General features: G+C 41.6%; 1 protein-coding gene across 3 annotated transcripts in view; it reads left to right on the top strand.

The window, feature by feature from the left end:
- The window catches only part of FAF1 (Fas associated factor 1), a 518,332-nt gene extending 499,724 nt beyond the window's left edge, over positions 1-18,608 (top strand). For all 3 annotated transcript variants that reach the window (XM_045477316.1, XM_045477318.1, XM_045477317.1), the window contains one exon: positions 18,354-18,608. In XM_045477316.1, the coding sequence (XP_045333272.1) occupies positions 18,354-18,437 (84 nt within the window). In that variant the 3' untranslated portion in view covers positions 18,438-18,608. The remainder of the gene's footprint in view (positions 1-18,353) is intronic.
- Positions 18,609-22,282: the final 3,674 nt, after the last annotated feature.

Raw genomic sequence — 22,282 nt, 5'->3', positions numbered from 1 at the left:
GGGGTACCACGAGAAAATCTAGGTGGTGCTTTCTATCAGAGGATTTAAACTATGACACTGGCTCTAAACCAGAAAATGCCTCTGGCAGTGACTAGAGTGGATTTGAAGGAGATGAGTGATGGAGAGACAGTACAGGGTGGTGGTTAAAAGATCAGAGTCTAACATCCCAGGCTGAATCTCAACTCTGCCATTTCCTAGCTCTTTGATCTTGGGCAAATTACTTAACCTCTATATAGCTCAGTTTCCTCACCTATACGATCAGGATGATAGTACCTACCTCACAGGGTTGTTGTAAAAATGAAATGAACTGATACTTCTAAAGCACCAGCATGTAGTAAGTCTATATCTAAGCTATTATGATGAAGCTGATGGCAAGAAAAGGCAAGGCTTTTGCTAACCCACAGAGGTATTGAGAGGACCAGTGATATTTATAAGAAAACCCATCACTTATGTTCCTGACCAGATTAAAGGAAAACACAGAGGAGTTTTAAATAATGTTTGAGGCAATTATAGCCATTTCATGGAAGCTGAATGGAATTCAGAGCCTTCACAAACTGTCTCTGCCCTTTCTACTCATTTACAAAGGACTTGGAATGGTAGGGAATGAGGACAATGAATGAAAGCCATTTATTTTTGTGCCATTATATGCATAATCAAGTATATTAGTTCTGTGAAAGATAGATATTATTCCCATTTTACAGATGAGGACATGGAAGCTTAGAGTTCTTAAATTTTTTAAGGTTGCACAATAAATGTCAATACCAGTATTTAATTTCCAAAATTCAGGCCCCTTCCCCATACCATAAACATAAAATGGAGTGACTGTTACTGATTATGTATAGGTACGTTGATGTATTTAAACCTTTACAAAATTATTTACTTTGTCCCAGAAGTTAATTTTATAAGGGGTTTATAAAGCATTATACCATTCAAAATTGCTGTATCAGAAATCAAATAAACTTTTAAAGGCTTTACATACAATCCAATCTGACTCCTTCTGGCCATAAATAAAAAATCATTAGTTCTGTGCTCAATATTCCAGGTGCTTCTGCAGACATGCTTTACTCACTTAAAGTCTGTATAATAACCCCATTGTAAATACAAACAACTGCAAACGTGTATATGCGCAGATTAACCTTTTCTAGACACTCCTTGTAATTTTCAAAGCCAGTGCTGGAGTTCCAGAGTGCATTAGCACTTGCATCAACATGCCAAATCCCCCCCGGGGCCTCACTGCATTGCCAGCTCCAGCTCCAGCTCCAGCTCCAGCCCCAGCCCCAGCCCCAGCCCCAGCCCCAGCCCCAGCCCCAGGCCCAGGCCCAGACCCAGACCCAGACCTAGACCCAGACCCAGCCCCGCCCCAGCCTACTGCACCCTGACCACACCCTGCTCTTTACCTGGAAACAGGACCTCAAGGCTTCAGGTTTAATGTCTATGGCTGAATCCCAAACCTGAAGATTCTTTTGACATTTCCAAATTTATTTCACTTTCCTTCCTCTAGCTGGCTTTCATGTAAGAGCCTTGTGTGAACAGGCCTTCCTCATGCATGTATTTTAGACCTTGAGAACTAGAAAAGACCCCTATTTTATAGATGAAACAACCAAGATACAGAGAAGGAAAGTAACTTGATCAAGGCCTAGGAAAACCAAAAGATACCAAAAGCAGAAATGCTTGGCCCTGGTTTACACAGTCACAAAATGAAGGTTAAGATGTATGTTTTTTAAACAAAAAAAGAATTATACACATCAAGTTATTTGGGATTATGTCTAATTTATCTGAATATTCCCTAGTACTGTGCTTGGCACATAGTAGTTAATACTGATTCATTGTATATGAAAGTATAAGTCAGAAAAATGGTTCATTCACTTGGAGGAAACAGGTGTGCATATTAGAATGCATCAAGGAGGAAAGAGAAATAAACTGACACCCTAGGACTGAGGTTTACCTTCCTCGTGCTCCCCTGCTGAGCCTCTTCCCTGTCATAGCCCTTTACTGTTCTGAATTGTAGTGGGCCAATTTGTTGTCTGCATCCTGTCCTAGATTCTACATTCCCTGAGGACAGAAATAGTGTCTTGTTCGCTGTTGTATCCCAGTGCCTAGCGTGGATTCTGACATTGTAGTAAACATTCAGGAAATATTTGTTTAGTAAATAAATGAAAAGAAATAAAGTATTCCTGCCCATTCACGCATCCACTGTTTTTATTTGGTTTTGCTTTAGTATTTTCCATCTTCACCAGGCAGAAACTCAGGATATCCTCGCAGCTTGAGGATAAGCAAGAGAGGACCACAATATAGTCACATTCACCCTCACTTAATTAGGGTTTCCCTCCTTCCCTTCCTCATTCCATGTCTCTCCCCCCTCCCCCTGCATAGTCATGGAAGAGAACTCCAAAGTCTTTGGGGGGAAACCATGGAGACTCTAGAATTTAAGCTCTAGAAGTCACCCCTCTGGTTAAAATTTTCAGGTGTTTTTTTAACAGCCAGTTGTCAGTCTCTCATTTTGATAGTATGTTCTCAGAAGAGTATGATAGACTAGGAAGGGAACTAAGCTGGGAGCCAGATGTCCGGGACAGAATTTTAGTTCTTTCAGCCATTTGTTGTGATTTCAAGCAAGGTATGTACTTCTCTGGGTCTTACTTTCTTCATCTGAAATATGAAGAGATTAAAGTAAGTGCTTTCTTAATCTTTCAGCTCTGATACTATGTGATTCTCTGATTAAATGACCCAGATATAGATAATACCTGCCCTGTTGACAACTCTATTCTAAAAACTAGAACAAAACCATTGGCTTTCTGATCGTATTAGCTTTATTTAAGATCATCTTCTCTCTTTTTATATGAGAATGTCTCTGTCCCAGGCAGTTTATGGGGACTTAAGCTTTTATTTACTGTAGCTGGAGGGTTCTATAAGCTGGAGCTTTGACAATATTTCACATTTATTTATCTGAGCCAGAGCTTAGGATCAGGTGGCAGCTAAGTCACTTAAGGTTATTCAGATGCACTGAAAATGTTGCTTAATAATTCAGAACCAGTTTTCTCTGTTTAGAGTATTAAGATTTTTTAAATCCTTCTAATTAGCCAATTCCAACAGCATTTTAAATAGACAAGGAAAAATCTATCCCTTCCGAAAGGGCAACTGATGCAAACTTACTGTCAGTCTCTATGTCTGTGCAGCAGAACTGAAGCAAGGGCCAGAGAGAGTCCACAGCCAGGGGCCTGCTAGGATGATCTGTTAATGGTATTACTGACAAGCTCTGCCTGCTGTCAGAGTGAGGCTAGGAGGAAGGTACAGAAGGGACCTGGGAATACAGCTCCTCTTGACTCCCTTTCTTTGGATTGGTGGAGACTCCAGGGAAGAGTGGGGAGCCTCTATTCAGTCATTCAATAGGTCAGTCTTTCAACAAACATTTATTGAACTCACACTGTTTCCAGCAATACACTAGGCCCTGAGGATAGACAGCCAGTGAGACCTCATTTAAGCCCTCAGAATTCAACCCAACTGGAGAGATAGACTCCTAGACAAACCTGAGAGGCACAAAAGACGGATAACTCAGTGTGAGACTGTAGCTGATCCTTTGAGCTAGAGCCTCCATAAATGGGTAGCTTTGCCTGGTCAAAGGCTGGTTTAGCAAAGGACAAGGTTGGCATTGCCAGTGTCTACATTTCAGTTTAAACACTCCCCTTAAGTCTGCCAAAAGACATTGGCAACCACCTTGTCTGAGGAGCATGAGCTGAAACAGAGGTATTAGTGTAGCAAACGTGGGCTACATGTACAGAATAGGTACTTGAGGGAGAGACCACAATGAACATATGTGGTCCCTGTGTTCCAGAAGCCATGGCCCAGTGAATGGGAGAAGATGCCACTTATGATTAACTCTGTTACAAGGAACTAGAGAATGAGATTAAGTTAGGCTCTGTCACTAGGGCCTGGTTTTATAGATAAAGTAGCATTTAAGATGAACCTTGAAGGATGTATATAAGTTTTCAACAGATGGAACTGGGGAGGAAGGACATTCCAGTAGAGGAAATAACATAGAGGAAACAACACAAGCAAAGGTTCAGAGAGGAGAAGCACCAGATATATTTAGGGAATAATAAACTGCTCTAATTGGCTAAAGCATAAGGTCTGTGAGAGGACAGTATTTAGAGAAAGAATGTTGAGGCCAAGCCACCACCACCCTTTCATAACATTTAAGCCCAGATACCACTTATTTGGTGCATTTTTTTTTTTTTCAAAATAAAATAGAATAAACATCTATTTTGCCACTTAACTTTACAAATGTTGTTAATAAAGACTTGCTATCTGTGTTTTTCAGTGTTCCATGATGTACCTCTTTGGTTTGATCATTTATTGAGAACATATAATATACCATGTTCTTTGCAGGAAGCTGGAAATACAGAAAACGGAAACACACAGTTCCTGTCTTTAAGTTGCTCAATCTTATCCAGGAGACATTTTTGTAAAGTACAGTGGAAGACAAGCTGTGTAGATGCTCACAGCAGGTGTAGAAGTGGTGCATCAGATGCAACATCCTTATTTAACAGAAGGAAACTCAGAGGAGGAACAGTGACTTGCCCAAGTTAGAAGCAGTGTGCTAGAGTTAGGAGCCAGGTTTGCAGTCTCTCAAAGCATGCTTGGTACCTTCTGTTCTCCTCTACTCTGAACCCTGACCTTCTGTGGACATAAGGACTGAACTGACAGGAAATGAGCATGAAGAAAACCAGACTAAGTAAAATGCATATCTGCGGCTATGTACTATTTCCTTAGCATCTTCTTTCCTAAATACTTTTGTTTCCCATCATGGTACTTTTCCTTAAGTCCAGGAGAGAGTTTGGGAGTTTCTGGTATAAGTTTGGTATTGTACAGGTGCCTGCTGGACCAGCCTTCAAAGAAAACACCTGTTCTGTTCATGATTCTTGCCTTCCAGTTTCATAAGCTTTTGGGCAGATGAAATGTAATATCAAAATAGCTCAGAGAGAGCCTTGGTAACATTTAAGATATTGAACGTGCTGCATCTGGTAACTAGAAAATTTAATGATCTCCTGCTGTTTTGGTAATTGGATAAGTAAATACATCAGAATAAATCACACCGGCAAGTCTTTTGTATGTCGTTAGGGACTCAACTCTTTTAACTCCTGTTCAAAGCTCCAGCTCTTGAGCGGTGTTTGCATGCAGACTTATGCACACACCAGCTCGCGTGGCCCTGCTTGAGTACTAAAATGCATTCAAAATGTTCACTTTCTCCCTAGCCACTCTGCCTGAAGAGCACATCGAGCATGCCACTCCAGATCCCTCTGAAGCCAGGGAGAAAAGTTTTTTTCAAAAGTTTAAACCTAATAAGACATTCAAACCCTTCATGATCTATCTCCAAACTGTCTTTCCAATCATATCTCTTCCATTATGGATATGCTATGAGCCTTGCCAGAAACACCACCCATTGGGAAATTGGGAAAATGTGGCCAAAGCAAAAGGGGACTATCCTGTTGTAGTAAGGAATCATGTAAGAAATTTAAGACGAGAGGCAGGATCAGACATTTTGTTCAACTCTCTCAAGTGACAGTGTGAAATAAAGACACGGAGGGAAATAGTCTGTTAGAACCTATTAGGTGTTGAGTGATGTTGTCACCAGCTCACAGATGAGAAATTTGGGTCTTCTGGAGGTTCAATGACTTGGTCAAGAGCATACATGCAGAACTAGAATTCTTACTGCCTCCCTAATTAGCACTTAGTCCATGCCTAGTGGTGAAACTATAGGGCAGATAATAATCAGGGTTTCTCAGGTTTTTAAGCTGAGGTAACAGTTCTGAACCTGTCCAGTTAACAGGTTTCTCTACAAGCATAGTGGTTGCTTTGTAGACCAATCTTTTATCAGAGGCCTCCTAGGAACCTTTTATATAAGGACCTGGCTGCCTTCCATGATATCAGCCTCTGAAAGTGAGGCATGTCCCCTAGACCAGTGCTTCTAGCCTTTTACAAATCATTGCACACAGGGGCGCCTGGGTGGCGCAGTCAGTTAAGCGTCCAACTCCAGCCAGGTCACGATCTCGCGGTCCGTGAGTTCGAGCCCCGCGTCAGGCTCTGGGCTGATGGCTCAGAGCCTGGAGCCTGTTTCCGATTCTGTGTCTCCCTCTCTCTCTGCCCCTCCCCCGTTCATGCTCTGTCTCTCTCTGTCCCAAAAATAAATAAACGTTGAAAAAAAAAAATTTACAAATCATTGCACACATTGAAAACGTTTGTATGCCTCTTTGGGGTAACCACACTAAGTTGCTCAGGGTTAGAGGCAACCCAGCCCTGAGGATTCTGGTTGCCCTAAGGGATGAGAAGGCTAGTATCCTGACACACCTATAACCTGCCACAGCACTGGAGCTGATCTGCACTTTATTTCTCTTGCCACACTATAGAATCCTCATTTGTGAATTTGCCTATGCCCTATTTATTAGGCTTTCAGGGACAGTGAGCTTGCAAACCATTCTATAAAGTAGGTCTTCTTTTATTTACTTGAAATCATGTCTTCTAGAGCCCAAGAGGGACTAATCTTGGGAACTGTCTTCCCAGAATGAGGACACATGCCTGTTCTCATTCTCTTTATGTTCTCTACTATTTTATTATTTTTTTGCTTTTTATGTTCACTCTGTACACTAGGATCTTCTGTTTCTAGACTAAAGAGGCTTTCCTTCCCACCCCCACCCTACCCATCTTGATAGAAGCCCCTCTATTCCCTCTGGGCTTTCCCCACTAGATGATATTAAACTAGCATCGTTGTTTAATAGTATAGTGACCAGAGCCACCACCAGGGATACCAGTGCAAGGAGAGGGTCACATCTTTCATTTGGTGTTCAGGGTCTCCCTGACAATGCGCCAAGTTTGAGGCCATTTTGACATTAGCAACACTTTAGAACCTGTGTCCTCATTAACAGCCTGTCTAAAAGCACAGAGTGGGAATGAAGAATCTAGATTTGGTCCCACATCTGCCATGAATGCTAAGTAATCTAGGGTAAATTCTTTTCCCTCACTGGACTTGTCTGTCTTCATCTGTTACAGAGATAAAAACCCCCTCCAGGGGCGCCTGGGTGGCTCAGTCAGTGGAGCATCCGACTTTGGCTAAGGTCATGACCTCACAGCTTGTGAGTTTGAGCCCCATGTCAGGCTCTGTGCTGACAGCTCAGAGCCTGGAGCCTGCTTCTGCTTCTGTGTCTCCCTCTCTCTCTGCTCCTACCCACTCGCATTCTGTCTCTGTCTCTCTCAAAAGTAAATAAACATTTAAAAAAAAATTTTTTTTTAACTTCCAGGGGCACCTGGGTGGCTCAGTCAGTTAAGTGTCCGACTCCTGATTTCAGCTTAGGTCATGATCTCACAGTTCATGAGATTGAACCCCACATCGGTCTTTGCACTGACAGCATAGAACCTATTTAGGATTCTCTGTCTGTCTGTCTGTCTCTCTCTCTCTCTCTCAGTAAATAAATAAACTTAAGAATCCCTTCCAGATCTAACAATCACTGGGTTTGTGATAATTGAGGAGCTAGATAGTGATATTTTCCCATTGCCTGACATAGTAGTACACTCTGTTTTGGGGAGATACGTGCTTCAGTTACATGAAAAGGATGGTCCTTCTAAGTACGAGACTTAGAAATAAATAGTCTAGTGTATGACTGCAATACTAATACTATCTGGTGTGATGGTTAAGAACACAGACTTTGGAGCCAGACCTAGTTTTAGATCCTTATTCTGCCTCTTCCTGCCTGTTCAGTCTTAGGCAGGTTATATAATTGTCTGAGCTTCTATTTCTCATTTTTAAAGTGGAAGTAATAGCACCTCCCTCACAGGGTTGTATAGTGTAAACCATTTAGAACATTTAGCACCTAGTAAGCTCCCAATAAATGGTTAACTGTTACCATTATTATAATGTGATAAAACAAAGAACAGATAGGGCAGCCTATAAGATACAATTTTTATCCCTTTGCCACTTTAGTCTTCTCTCCCTTTGTTCTTCCTTTACCTTTTCTTTCATTCTCCCTTCTTCCCATCTTAAAAAAAAAAAAAAGTCAAGGAAATAAAATGTCTTGTAGGACCCTATTCTTTGCAGCTGCAGAAGCCCACCCAACCTCACTCTGTAGCACACCAGTTATTCTACCACAGTTTAATAATGGAAAGAGGAGATCTGTCATTGTTTTCTGGAAAGTCTTGTCCCAGTGCTACTTCTTACCTGTGATGCAAGAAGATGACATGTTGGTCTAGAAACTACACAGGAAGCTAGGATGGAAATAAGCTACAGAGTAGTCCCGTAGTGGCACCCTTCCAGACTGAATTTTCCTTTTAGGGTTGCATTACCACCTTCAGCAAATATAGAAGAGAAGTTGCTATGAGTGAAAACTGGCATTGTCCTGCTTGGTGATGATGATGATGATGGGTAATCCCTTATGTTTGCAAAAGACTTTACAGTTACCAAAGTCTTTTCACACCCTGATCAGCATATGACCAGTAGATCAGGTCTTAAGTTCTCCCTCTGATATTTTGTGGGTATAACTGGCCTTTCTTTTTAGGGATTCCCAACTCATCAGAAGGTAGTTAAAGAAAATGGACAATTAGCTATTAAGACCACATTGACAGTAACAAAAAACAGCCTGTGTTTCTGTGGGGAAGAACAAAGCTCATACCACAACAGGAAAAACGGGCTGTGATGAAGTTGCAGAGTGCCTGCTTTCTTTATGCTCAAAGGAAAGCCAGTTAGTCACATTACCTGTTCCCTGTTTAGAAGTAGGATAAGACATGATGAAGGGGGATGCATCTGATATAAGCTGGAAGTTCACAAAACTGGGTGCAAATTCTAGCCTTATCTTTTCTACCTGTGTAATCCTGGGCAAATCCCCTAACCATTTTTGACCTCAAAGAATTCATCTATAAAATGGGAATAATAGGAGTACTTACCTCTTAGGATTATTATGACGATTTAATTAGATAATATATAGAGCAACTAGTATAGCATGTGGCCCTTATAAAATGCCAAATAAATGGTAACTATTAATGATGATGTTAGGAATTATTTTTTAAACTTGTAGTATTTAATGTGCATTTTTTAATGGAGTAACTAACAGAATGGATTACTTATACCAAAAGATTAGTTGTTCTCTCATGTTCAAAGTAAATGCTAATTTTGAACAGAACCAAAAGCAGATATATATATATTCAGCTTCACTTTAATTTGGAAACTTACGTAAGCAGTCTTTGTGCTGCCTCCTAGAGCAGAAAGAGCTCAGGATTTGAAGTGTGTTATGTACACATTCTTCAGAAGGAAGTTTGTCAGCACATTCATTTTGTGTTCAGATAACTTGTTTTGTTTTTTTTTATTTTCTTTAATGTTTATTTATTTTTGAGAGAGAGAGAGAGTGCGAGCAGGTAAGGAGCAGAGAGAGGGAGACACAGAATCTGAAGCAGGCTCCAGACTCTGAGCTGAGCTGTCAGCACAGAGCCTGACACGGGGCTCGAACTCACAGACCGTGAGATCATGACCTGAGCTGAAGTCAGATGCTTAACCAACTGAGCCACCCAAGCGCCCCTCAGATAACTTGTTTTAAGAAGCATGTCTTTGGGGCACCTGGGTGGCTCAGTCAATTAAGCGTCCAACTCTTGATTTCAGCTCAGGTCATGATTTCATAGTTCATGAGATAGAGCCCCAAACCCCGTGTCAGACTCCGTGCTGACAGCTCAAAGTCTGCTTGGATTCTCTCTCTGCCCCTCCCCAACTTGTGGGGGTGCTCTCTCTCTCAAGATAATAAATAAACTTTTAATAAAAAAAAAAAAAAAAAAAAAAAGCATGTATTTAAGAATAGGCTTTTTTTTTTGTGGCAATTTAGAATTGATTAATGCCCTGACTAGGTTGCTCTCATCTTCTAACCAAAGCAGAATAGACTTTGAGAAAAAAAGAGTTATGACCCTTACATCAAGTTACATCAATCATAACTGTTAAGCCCCTGTTCAGTGTTGTGGGGGCATTTGGGGTTTTAAGTGCCATTTAAATAATATCCCTTCACTTCACTTGTCCAAGACTAATTGAAAGACATAAGACCAACAGAAAGAGTAGGACTCGGGGGGAATACAAATATCACCTTTGTTACTGAACATGTTGATCAGAGATTGTGGCTTGGGATCTGCAGCCAGGGGTCTTACTGATACATTCTTTGTCCCTAAATGAGACAGACTTGCCCACACAGTCCTGGGTATACAACTGGTCAGTGCGGGCCCCTTGTAACAGGAGAGCAGGTTTGGCTCCAGAAAAGGGAAAGGAAGGGGCTGAGTTTAGATTCTTCTCCCATATTCACCAAACAGGTAGATCTCCTCTCACCCTGTGTGAGAAATGGGGAGAGCATCCCAGAGTCCCTCTATGTGGAAGCAGGAGTATAAAATAAATGCTTCATGATTATAAGCTTCATCTTATAATCTTCACAACAATGCTGGGTGGCAAAAATGTCTCACTATTATAAATAAACAGTGAACCAGAAAATTAAGTAACTTATCGATGGTCATCAGAGAGGAGGTTTTAGCAAAGGAATCCAACCCAAGTCTCCCTCCCTAGATCATTGGGGAGTTCGCACCACACAAATGACATCTACTAAGATATAAAGAAGACATTAAATTATAGTTGCTTCCATGTGTGAGGCTGATAGTTATTTTAATCCCTACAACAATGCTTTCACCCAATAGAGAAGGAAACTGGATCTCTAAGCATCTTAGAGCATGGCCAAGAGCTGGAATTTGAACCCACGTGTTTGTTTCCAAAGCTCAACTGCAGCCCAGTTGACCTCAATGAATCATTACACTGCCCCCCCCCACATTTTTTTTAAATGCAAAAATTAAAACTTAGAGAAGAAAAGTGATTTGTCCAAAGTCCCACCACTAGAGCCAGAACTGGAACCTGTACATCCTGACCCATTACATCCTGACACCATTATAAATATACAGCCATGGCGGTCAGTACAGAGGAACGTGGAAGAGAGAGAGCTTGCTGAGGGCTGAAAGGTGAGTGAGTGCTTGCAGAGGCTGTGTGGTCATGTGTCTGTCTGTCTTTCTAATGTAGAGGTTGGGACCTGGTTGTCTTTCACATCTGTGGGAGGGAGGAGAAGGAAGAAGGGGTATGGATGAGATTCTACTGTTTGCTGTCTGTGTGGGCTACAGAAAGATTGTGAACTTTCTGCCAGTGTAGCAAAGGGACTGCTCCTGGGGATCAGGCTGTGCAAGGCTCCTCTACACACAGTGCTGCCAGCACACAGTCTAGAAAATGGTGGTATTGGTCTCCCAGAGGAGAGCAGCCAAATACTACAGAAAATATGAGAACAGAGCTTTTCTCCCCTTGAAGATGCCGGAAGTTTCAGAAATGCAAATTTTACTCTAAAAGCAAGAATAAATTATAGAAACCACTGGTGGTTTATTGTTTCCCCATTCCACACACTGAACCTTAAGGCTGTAACTCACAGAGTGAGAACACAGTTATACCACATGAAGGAGGTGGGAGAATAGTTATAATGGAAATTATAAGGAAACAAACAGGTCAGAAGGCTTGGGTTCTGGTTCTGCCTCTACCATTTATACTGTGCAATCATAGGCAAACACAATGTCTAGATCTCATTTCCTAATCTACAGAATGTGGCTAATTCCCAATGCATGGTTTTCAAGTACTACTGCAGTGCATTTCCCTCATAAGCTATTAAAATACATTGGGAACATTCAAAAAAATGCAACCTAGCATGTTTTTTTAAGACTTTATATTTTAGAGCAGTTTTATGTTCACAACAAAACTGAGCAGAAAGTACAGAGAGTTCCCATATACCCCCTTACATGTATATCCTCCCCCATTATCCATTATCAGCATTCTCTGTTATCAACATCCCCTACCAGAGTAGTACATTTGTTACAACTGATGAGCCTACATTTAACACATCATGATCACTCAGAGGTATATAGTTTATATAGAGTTTCCTCTTGGTGTTATACATTCTATTGGTTTGGACAAATGTATAATGACATATAACCATCATTATAGCATCATACAGAGTATTTTTACTGTCCTAAAAATCCTCTGTGCTCTGCCTATTCATCCCCTCTACCCATCCCAACCTCTGGCAACTAGTGATCTTTCTACTGTCTCCATAGTTTTGCTTCTTCCAGAATGTCATATAGTTGGAATCATACAGTATGTAGCCTTTTTTATTGGCTTCTTTGATTTAGTATTTAAGATTTCCTCCGTGTCTATTCATGGCTTAATAGCTCATTTTTCTAGTGTTGAATAATATTCATTGTCTGGATTTATCACAATTTATTTATCTGTTCCCCTACTGAAGGATATCTTGGATGCTTCCAAGGTTTTGGCAATTGTGAATAAAGGTGCTATAAACATCTGTGTACAGACTTTTGTAGATTGTCGTGTGGACATGTTTTCAGCTCCTTTTGGGTAAATACCAAGGAGTACAATTACTGGATTATATAGTAAGAATATCGTCAGTTTTGTAAGAAACCACATGTCTCCCAAAGTGCTATGCCATTTTCCATTCCCACCAGCAATGAATGAGAGTTCCTGTTGCTCCACATCCTCACCAGCATTTAGTGTTGTCAATATTCTGGATTTTGGCAATTCTAATAGGCATGTAGTGGTATCTCATTTTTATCTTAATTTGAATTTCTCTGATAGCATATGATGTGGTGGAGCATCTTTTCATATTTGCCATCTGTAGTAGATCTTCTTTGATGAGGTGTCTTTAAGCTCTTTGGCCCATTTTTTAATTGGGTTGTTCATCTTATTGTTGAGTTTTTAAAATTCTTTGTATATTTTGGATAATCATTCTTTATCAGATGTGTCTTTTGCAAATATTTTTCCTCAGTCTATGGTTTGTCTTCTTATTCTCTTGACAGTGTGTTTCACGGAAGTTTTTAATTTTAATGAAGTCCAGCTTATCAATTATTTCTTTTGTGGATTGTGCCTTTGGTGATGTATCTCAAAAATCAAAGCTATTGCCAAGGTCATCTAGGTTTTGTCCTATGTTATCTTCTAGGAATATCTTCTAGTGTTGTGTTTTACCTTTAAGTCTATAATCCATTTTGAGTTAATTTTTTGGGAAAGATGTAAGGTCTGCATCTAGATCCAGTCTTTTTGCCTGTCAGTGTTCAGTTGTTCCAGCAACATTTGTTGAAGCTAGCATTTTTTCCTAAATGTGAAAATATTAGATTCAAATTTATCTTCATTCAGTTTCAAAATAAAAGCATTAATTTTGTTAACAAAATTAAGTAAAATAACAAGAACTATAATAATATCTATCTTATATGATTGTGAGTCAATGTTTGTGTAAATATGTTGTAAACTATAAAGTACTATGCATATATTGCCACTATTATTATTTTATTATCACTCAGCTCCTGCTCTGAGGTAGCCCCCAATGTAATAGTAGTAGTATATTTATGCTCGTTTTTTTTTTTAAGTGAGAGGCAGAATGTTGTGGCTAGAAAGAACCCCAAAACAGAAGTCAGAAATTCTAGGGTAGAGTACTACTTCTGCTTCTTATCAACTGTGTGACCTGGGCCAAGTCACTTGACCTCTCTGAGCTTCAGGTGGGCAACCTGTGGAAAATGAAGAGGTTGGACTTTTGGCACTTAAGGAACTTTCTCCCCCTAACATTCTGGGACTCACTTGGTGTGGCCTGGATGAGATTCTGTCACACTGATTCACATTTTTCTCAATAGCAATGTTAGACTTTTTTTAAAAAGGAACTGAGGCCCAGGAAAGTAATAGAAATAAGATGTATATGAAAGTTCAAACTGCTGAGAAAATTGATCTAGGAAAGAATAGCTTTGTTTGTTCCATTTTTGCTAACATAAGTTTCACAAAGATGAATTGCTAAAATATTAATTTAATAAGAATATATATTTTTCACTTTTCCTAAGTATAATGAATAAAATGTCAAAATGACTGACTTTCCTTTTCTAACATAGACAAAGTCAGGCCATATCTCTTATCTGAGAATGCGCCTCTTCTCCCAAGGAGTCCCAAAGGGTGGGTTTCTCTGTTGATTTAGAGAGTCAATAATTCAGTAAAGTCCCAAGTAAATGGCAGAACACAAGCTCAGTTTGGGTTTTTGTATTCGTATTTTATAAACATTTCAGGGTTTTTTTTTTCCTGACCCTTGATCTTTTGCCATTCTTAAAGTGAAGATCTTCTCTCTTGGAAGCTTGGTTAGAAACAACCTCAGGGCCATCTCATCCAACTTTTTTTGTCTGGGTGGATCCTACTCGTAGCCACACCTCGGGCTGAATATTCTAGTGGTTCTACATATGGATTCCAAAGCTAGATTCACATTCTGGCTCTTTCCTGAATAGCGTTGAGACTTTGGGTAAGTTACTTAATGTGTTCCATGGATCATCAGTTTTCTCATCTGTATAATGGAAATAATAATTATACCTACTTCAGAAGATTAGTATGAGAATTAAGTTATCTTATAAATGTAAAATGCTTGGAATATGCCCGTTACAAAATGAATGCTTAATAAATGTTAGCCATTATTATTATCTTCATGATCTTCTCAAATATACCCTTATTTGAATGCTTTGAGGGTCAACAGAGAATGTACTCATTCTCCCCTCCCCTCCCTACTTCTCCACTTCCACAAGGCAGCCTACTGACATGTTAGTCAGAAGCATTCTGGTTATGAGCTTTGGAGTCAGACAGACTTGAGTGTGAGATCTTATTCTATCTGTACCTTGAGCAGGATAACCCATGGTATCTTCAACTATAAAATGGCAATAATAATACCTACTTCATTTGACTTTTTGAGGAATGGTTAAGGTACTCTATGTAAAGCACTTAGCATGGTTCTAGCTACATTGTAGGTACTCAGCAAATGCTAGTTGCTGCTATGATGATGGTTATGAAGAACAAGAAGAAAACAACAGAAGGAGGAAGAAGAAAGTAGCACAGTAGCACACCAGCAGCTGCTGCTCTGTTAAAAAGTTCTTTCTGACCACCTGAATTCTGCTTCCCCTGCGATTTTAGCCCACCAGTCCAAGCTCTGCCCATTGGCACAATGAATAATATGAATAACACATCTGATCTACTTGGTAGTCCTTCAGGTAGCCCTTCCCCTGTAGCAGCAACCACCACCACCACGTCTCAGTTCCTCTCTCTCCCACTCTTCAGCCATTTCTCAGAGAATGTGGTTTTTAGGCTCTTCCCTGCCTGGAGGTCCCTTCTGGCATGCTCTACATTCTTCTTCTTTTTCTCCTTCTCCTTCTTCTCCTTCTCCTTCTCCTTCTCCTCCTTCTTCTTCTCCTTCTTCTTCCCCTTCTCCTCCTTCTCCTCCTTCTCCTTCTCCTTCTCCTTCTTCTTTTAATGTTTTCTTTTTTTTTTTTTTGAGAGAGAGAGAGAGAGAGAGAGAGTGCAAGAGGGGGGAGGGGCAGAGAGTGGGAGACAAAGGATCTGAAGCAGGGTCTGCACTGACAGCAGTGAGCCTGATGTGGGGCTCGAACTCAAGAATCATGAGATCACGACCTGAGCCGAAGCCGGGGACACTCAACAACTGACCCAGCCAGGTGCCCCCACATCCTTCTTAAGTGGGACCCAGAACACTGGGCCATCTATCTTGCAGGGGAAAACCTCGTCCCCCTAGGTTCCCCACAGTCTTTTTGTCCAAGACAGTCAAATAAAAATGGAAGCAGAGGTTGTCCTTGTTCATTTTGAAAATTCCTGTCAAAAATGATCTTCAAAGAAAAAAATAGTGCTTCTGATCTGGGGTACCAGAAGGAGCAGCCCCCAAATAGCCATGTTTGCTGTGAAGTAGTTCAGCACAGCCCCACTGAGGCTATCAAAGGGGGTCTCCAGATACTGAGGCATTACCTAAGGGCAGCAGGGCAGAAATAAGAAGGCAGCCTGGTGCAGACTGGGCCCCAAGAGGCCTCAGGGGAAAGCTCCAGCTCTGAGGTTAGACCAGGACCCCTCCCCAAGGCAACATTCCAGCCAGTAATGGCTACCACCAACTGAGCAAGTACTGGCTTGGGCAGTGTACCAGACACTTTACTAATATTCCATTTAACCATCACACCAACCTATGAATGCGAAACTGATTATTCTCATCTTAAAGATGGGAAAACCTAGGCCCTCTGGTTCTATAATTTCTTCAAGGTCTATAGTTAGTAAAGTGACAGCAAGGATTTGAATCTAAGTTCGCTTCAGCCTTTTTAACCATTATGCTGTATAGACAGACCCTTACCATGTGGCCTTAAACAAGTGGCTACAACTTTGAGTCTCAGTTTTGTCATCTCTACCCACCTTGCATGGTTGTTACAGGAATTAAATGAGATAATATAAAGTCCCTGGCATGTAACAGGATTTGAGAAACTTTATTTTCCTCCTTTTCGAGCCCCAGCCATCTCACCCCAAAAAACAGAGAAAATCCCTTAACTTTTCTTGGACACTGAGTCTAAGAAAACTGGGTATGTTTTCTGAACCTCTGACCTTGCATGTTGACAACTTAAGCAGGGTGCAAGGAGGGAGCAGGGAGCAGGCAGCCTCCCAGCCTGTTTTGCTTTATAGCATAATTTTTCTGCCAGTCTGCATAGTTCTGGCACTATTATGATTATGGTTTCTCCCAACAAACATCATATTTACAAACTACAAATAACAAAGTAGAAGATGCCGGAAGAGCTCTGGCATGTTAATTAAGAACAATAGACAAAGCAGCTGGGCAAAAAATACCAACGAGTCTGAAGCAGAGGCTCTGTTGACAAAAGACAGCACAATATTGTATGTTAATTGGGGAAGTGGGTAAACATTTGCCAGCAGCTTGCCCCCCGTGCATTGGAAGACAGACAGCAGGCTGGGCCCTCCCCACCGTCTTGCCTGCCCATCTGCCCAGAACCCAAGAGATACCAGTAGAGCCCCTTTGCTCTGGGGTCTGTAGAAGCAGAGAGGATTCTGGAGGTGGTTGTGTCTCCTTAATGACCCTCCTGGGCATACCAGGTTTCCATCTGGATACAGTCAAAGATCGTGTTCCTCCTTCAGCTCGCCAGCCTGCTTGTGACACCAAGCCTCTCAGGGACCCCATCCCCTCGGCTAGGAGAAAACAAGCAGAGCCATCTCATTAGGTGTGGCTTGAGTTGAGCAGAGGACGAGATTGCTGGCTTCAAATACTGTACACTCTGCAGACTGCTGGCCCAGAGCCCCTGTCTCTCACATAGCAGACTACCTGGCCTCCCATCACACACACTCAAAACTATCCATTGATCTGTCTGTCCATCCTTACAGTTACTCACATACACAGGAGCCTTCACTGAACACCTACTCTGTGCCAGACACTGTGCTAATTATATTTTTTTTTTTCTCATTTAATCCACACATCAGTCATGCAAGGTTCATATTAACTTCAAAGCCACAAAGCTAATAGCCAACACAGCTGTGATTGAAACCAGAATCTTTCTGGTTCCAGAGCCCCACTGTCCCTTCCACTACACTACTATTTCTTAACTTTTTAAAATTTATATTCCCTTCTGATAAATAAGAAAACTTTGTTTCTTTCACTCTCAGATTCATAAATCCTCCACCCCTGCCCTGGCCTAAGGGGTCATAAACCTAATATAGGGTTCCTGTATGATTAGCCTATCCCAACTGAGCCAAGATTTTGTCTAGCTTTACTCCCAACAGTTCATATTATAAAATAATGATTTTTTTTTATTTCTAAAATATAAAGTCTTATTGTGGCATTGACTCATTTTTTCAAACTAAAAATCCTCCCACCCCACCAAGGAGATTGTTGATATCCCTTCCTAGGGAGAGTGTCCTCAGTGGAGGATATTGATCTTTGGGCATGGCAGAATACACATTGTCCAGTTTACTACAGGAAGGTTTAGCCATATCAGCCCCAAAGGCTTAGCTCTTTTCCCACCAAGCAGAAAAGTCCTTCCATGCTGTGGGGAGTTAATCAAGCAGAAGTTCCCAGGAGTGCGAACCAGCTGTTCAGCCAACACCCTTTCCTTAGGGGCTCCTGTTAGCCAAGCTGAGCTATGTAGGAGGCAAGGACCTTCCACTTGCCCAGGAAGAGGTCCAGTCTCCTGAAGCTATGCCTGCCCTGTGGTCAAATGCTAGTTTTTCCACTCAACTGTGAGATTCGACATCTATGAGCCTGGTTTCCTCTGTTATAAGATGGTAATAACTCCACCTACGTCATAGGTTTATTGTGAGGATCAAATAAGAGAACAGGTTTGGAAATGTTCATGCCGCTGCTTAGCAGACTGAGAGTCAGGGTGCACAGACAAGATCTGAATGCCATGTGGAAAAAACAGTGCTTGTGCCAGTCTTTTGAATATATTTTCTTTCTTTTTAGGTAACTCAGCTGGACCCAAATAAATCACTATTGGAGGTAAAGTTGTTCCCTCAAGAAACCCTTTTCCTTGAAGCAAAAGAGTAAACACAGCCCAGCAGTGGAACCAGCCATTCCTTGACAAGCCAGAGGCCTGCGTCAAGAGAAGGGCTCCTCGCCAACCCACCTACACGCTCGTCTCACTCAATTCAGTGTCACACTCTGCCTCTTGCAAGATTGCTGGAAAAAAGTAATAATAAACATAGCTACTTAAAAGTTCCCATCCATGAGTATATGTTCCCACCCCTCATAGAGAATTACAACTCCACCACCCTCCCTTATCCCTTCACCTCGCCCTTGTTCAATGACTAATGCACCGTTCAAGTGTGAGTGATCACGAAGTAGAATTTTTACCTCTCGAGTGCCCATCTTTTCCCCACACTGTCTAGGACAGTTCTGTCTGCCCTGTGACACCAGGATGCTATGTATTTGATATGTCTCATTGAGCCAGGGCTCATCCACCTCTGCCTTTTTATTTTCATGACTGGATTTCTACTCTGTCACCTAATTTTAAAAGGCATGGGGGAAATAAGTTAAATGGGACTTCTCAGCATGGAGATTAAACATTGTTGTAGGAAAAAAAGCATATCATCTTTGTTGGTACTTTCTGACTTCTTTACTAAGATGTAAGGTGTGTTTGAGGACTGCATTCGACCTATATGCAAGATACTTATTTACTGCTGCTCCCTCGGGTCTCCAGGTTCCACCTAGGAGGTATTTGCTGTTCCCATGCAACATGGGAAACTGTTTAAGCACATTATGTGAATATAGAGATAGTGTGAAGAGGACCAGTACCAGGACTTTGGTATCTCGCCCAGCTGCGGGGAACTGCTGTTAGGTTTGCATTTGGGCAGATACCAGCTCCCATGTTGCTGATCCTTCAGTGTACGCTGAACACAGTTCTCTCCTGCTTTTCCCTCCCTCCACTCCACCGTGCGTTTGGACCTTGTTATTTCTTGTTTTAAGCACCTTGTCTATCACCAAACTCTGATCAGTCACCCCATGGACTCTGAGCCTCTATAAAACCTTGCTCCACTATTTCACTCTTCTAATGTTTTAGTATTAGATATTGGGTCCCCTTCTCAAATGAAAGGGATGCCATCCTATGGCTGAAAATTCTGACTACATGTATTTAAGAGAGCAAACTTGGGGGCTCAGCTCAGAAGACCTGTGTTGCCTGAATCTACATATAATAATTTGGGGACGGTTTAGTAACTGTGGGTTTTTGTTAATCTGTGGATTTGGGGTTTGAAGTTTAGTTCACGGAAGCACTATTTATGCCTTCACAGCCAGTGATTTCTTTTTGGTCTTGGAATGCTTCTCCACATCTGTTTTTATGTCACCTGTGGTCTCTATCCCAGGGATTAGGATTCTGATTTTGACATTCTCTATTTGTCCAAAGTATAGTCTAAGTGCTGGTTTTTTCCCCTGGCCCAAGTCAAGGGTTCCTTAGAACACTCCAACTGAAGCCTAAGATATGTTTAGTCATTTTCCCTTTGCCTGGAAGTGGATATTGGCCAGGAAAATTCCACCTTGTGTCTTTTCTCTGATGCTCCAAACAGGGACCTCCCCTGAACACTTTCTTACAAGAAAGAGATGTGTTCCTAACAGACCAGTGCTCCATCTACTTAGGTGCAGGCCTTCTCTGGCCCCAGAGGTCTCCCAGGGAGACTGAAAGGAAAAGAGACCCACTGTGCGGGGGAGCACTTCCTCTCCGGCTCCACTCCTACCTCCCTTTTTTTGGGGGGGGTGGGGGCGGTCCACACCTACCTTCCTACCTGGTGGTCCCACAAGATAGTCATCTCCAATGCTACAGATGCACTAGGGCACCAGGTCTTCTTTTTCCAGGGAGACCTTGTTCTGTAGCTGCCATGCAGAAGCTATAGCCCTGAATGCAGACCATACTTAGGAACAGCAGCAAGAGTGTGGGTGGGGGTGGAGAGACAGGACTCTGAATTCACTTTCATGTTTAACCTGTTCTGTCGGATTTAAGTTTGACTTCATCATATTGTTCTGCCCTATCATCTTCACTTCTGTATTCCAGTGGTACAGACTTTATTCTGAAACTGATTTCATAGAAGTTATTAAGTGCTTCCTTTTTCGACCCTGACTTGAGAGATTCTCCTTACTCAGGTCTCATGAAATCCTATCCTATAGGCCCTCATTGCCCCGAAAGGCCTCAGCTAATTGTCACTGTTGACTGATGCCATTCTGTTCTGTCGAACTCCAGAACAGGAGACCAAAGCAGTTTTAGGCTTTTTCCAACAAGTACAACATTAAAACAATTTGCATAAAGTTGGGTTCTAAGAAAAACATTAAGCAGCTTGCTATCACAAGAGGAGCTATTAAGTCATTTCTGCTATCACAGAAATAGCGATGTCTTTTGGCAATTCTTCCTCATACCTTTAAACTCCCTTGCGCTTTGCATCCCAGCCTCCAGATGCAGTGAGTCAGTCAGAACAAGTGCTCAGTGTTCTTATGCCCAGCTGTTAACAGTGAAGTTCCAGGGCTCCTTGTCATCCTCACTCCTGTTCCAGTTCATTCCTTAGTGTTTCTCAGATTATCAGCTGTATGTTTGAAGCATCAGTTTGAAGTTTTAAGCAAGTATTGACAATATTCCACAGTCTCTAAGAAGGTGCAGTTTGGGGAAGTTTCTGGTTTGCAATGTTGCCATGCTCTGGCACCACTAGTTTTATGGGACACACAGGTGTTCATCTCTGAATTGTAAGCATCCAAAGTCTTGAGTTGGATGAGACTTTTATGGAATCTTTCTTTTTTAATGTAGGAGAATAGGATTTGGGCTTTTATAAGTTTTATTTGGTGACATTATAACCATAAAATAAGTTTGTGTTTGTATTAAAATCGCTACTCCCAAAGCTACACATGCTGACCTGAGTATGCTGGTCAGTGGGTTTAAAGATGTTGCACAGCTCTGGCAGATCTTCCCAAAAGCACAGAAGTTGTTCATTTGGATAGGGGGAGAGCGTCTTAATTGTCCCCATGAGCAGGATCACTGGCACATTTCTACCATCCCTCTCAGCAGTCCCAGTCCCAGATCCCATAGGTAGCTGGAACATGGAATCCTAAATTCAGTCCACGAGTAATCACTTAAACATCACACTTCACAACCTATGTGACCCTTTCATATGCATTATCTCATTTGATCCTTTTAAAAATTCTTAGAGGGAGCTATCTCTCTCTCTCTCTCTCTCTTTCTCTCTCTCTCTTTTGCTCTCCCACCTCCTCTCCCTCTCTCCTCACTCTCTGTCTCTGTCTCTGTCTCTCTCTCTCACACACACACACACACACACACACACACACACACACACATGAGATTTTAGGGTCTTCCAGTTTGAACCTTAGTCTTGCCACTTAATAACTGTGTGACCTTAAGGTGAGTAACCTCTCTGAACCTCCATGTCCTGATGCATTCAGATAGCATTTTGCAGTTTCCCACCCCTTCTACACACATCACCATGGCCCACTGCAGTGAGAGAAGCAGGGCAGAGATGATTATTCCATTTTTGCATGTGGGGCTCAAAGGGCAGCGCTTGCCTGAAGTCACACAGGATGTCAATACAAGAGTCCACACTCGAGCCCGAGGTTCTGATTTTCAGTTTCACAGCTCTTTATAACAAATGTCTAAATTTTATGTCCAAGAATGGAGCTTGGCATCCCCTAAATTGTGTATAAAAAGTTAAATGTGTAGTTTTCTGGAAGAGGAAATCCGTATTCATCAGATTCTCACTGGGTAATACTGATGCCAGAAAATTCAGAACCACCATTTATGCAGATACCATCAGACTATTTGGGAAGTTCATTTCTTTTCATCAAGCCACATTTTCATCTAAAAGAAAGCGGGTGAGATACAACAGTTGGGCTTTCTTGACTTG

The sequence above is a fragment of the Leopardus geoffroyi genome, chromosome C1 (genome assembly GCF_018350155.1).
Source record: "Leopardus geoffroyi isolate Oge1 chromosome C1, O.geoffroyi_Oge1_pat1.0, whole genome shotgun sequence".
Taxonomy (NCBI): Eukaryota; Metazoa; Chordata; class Mammalia; order Carnivora; family Felidae; genus Leopardus; species Leopardus geoffroyi.
Note: the sequence above shows the minus strand (reverse complement) of the source record. Positions and strands in the feature narration are given on the sequence as shown.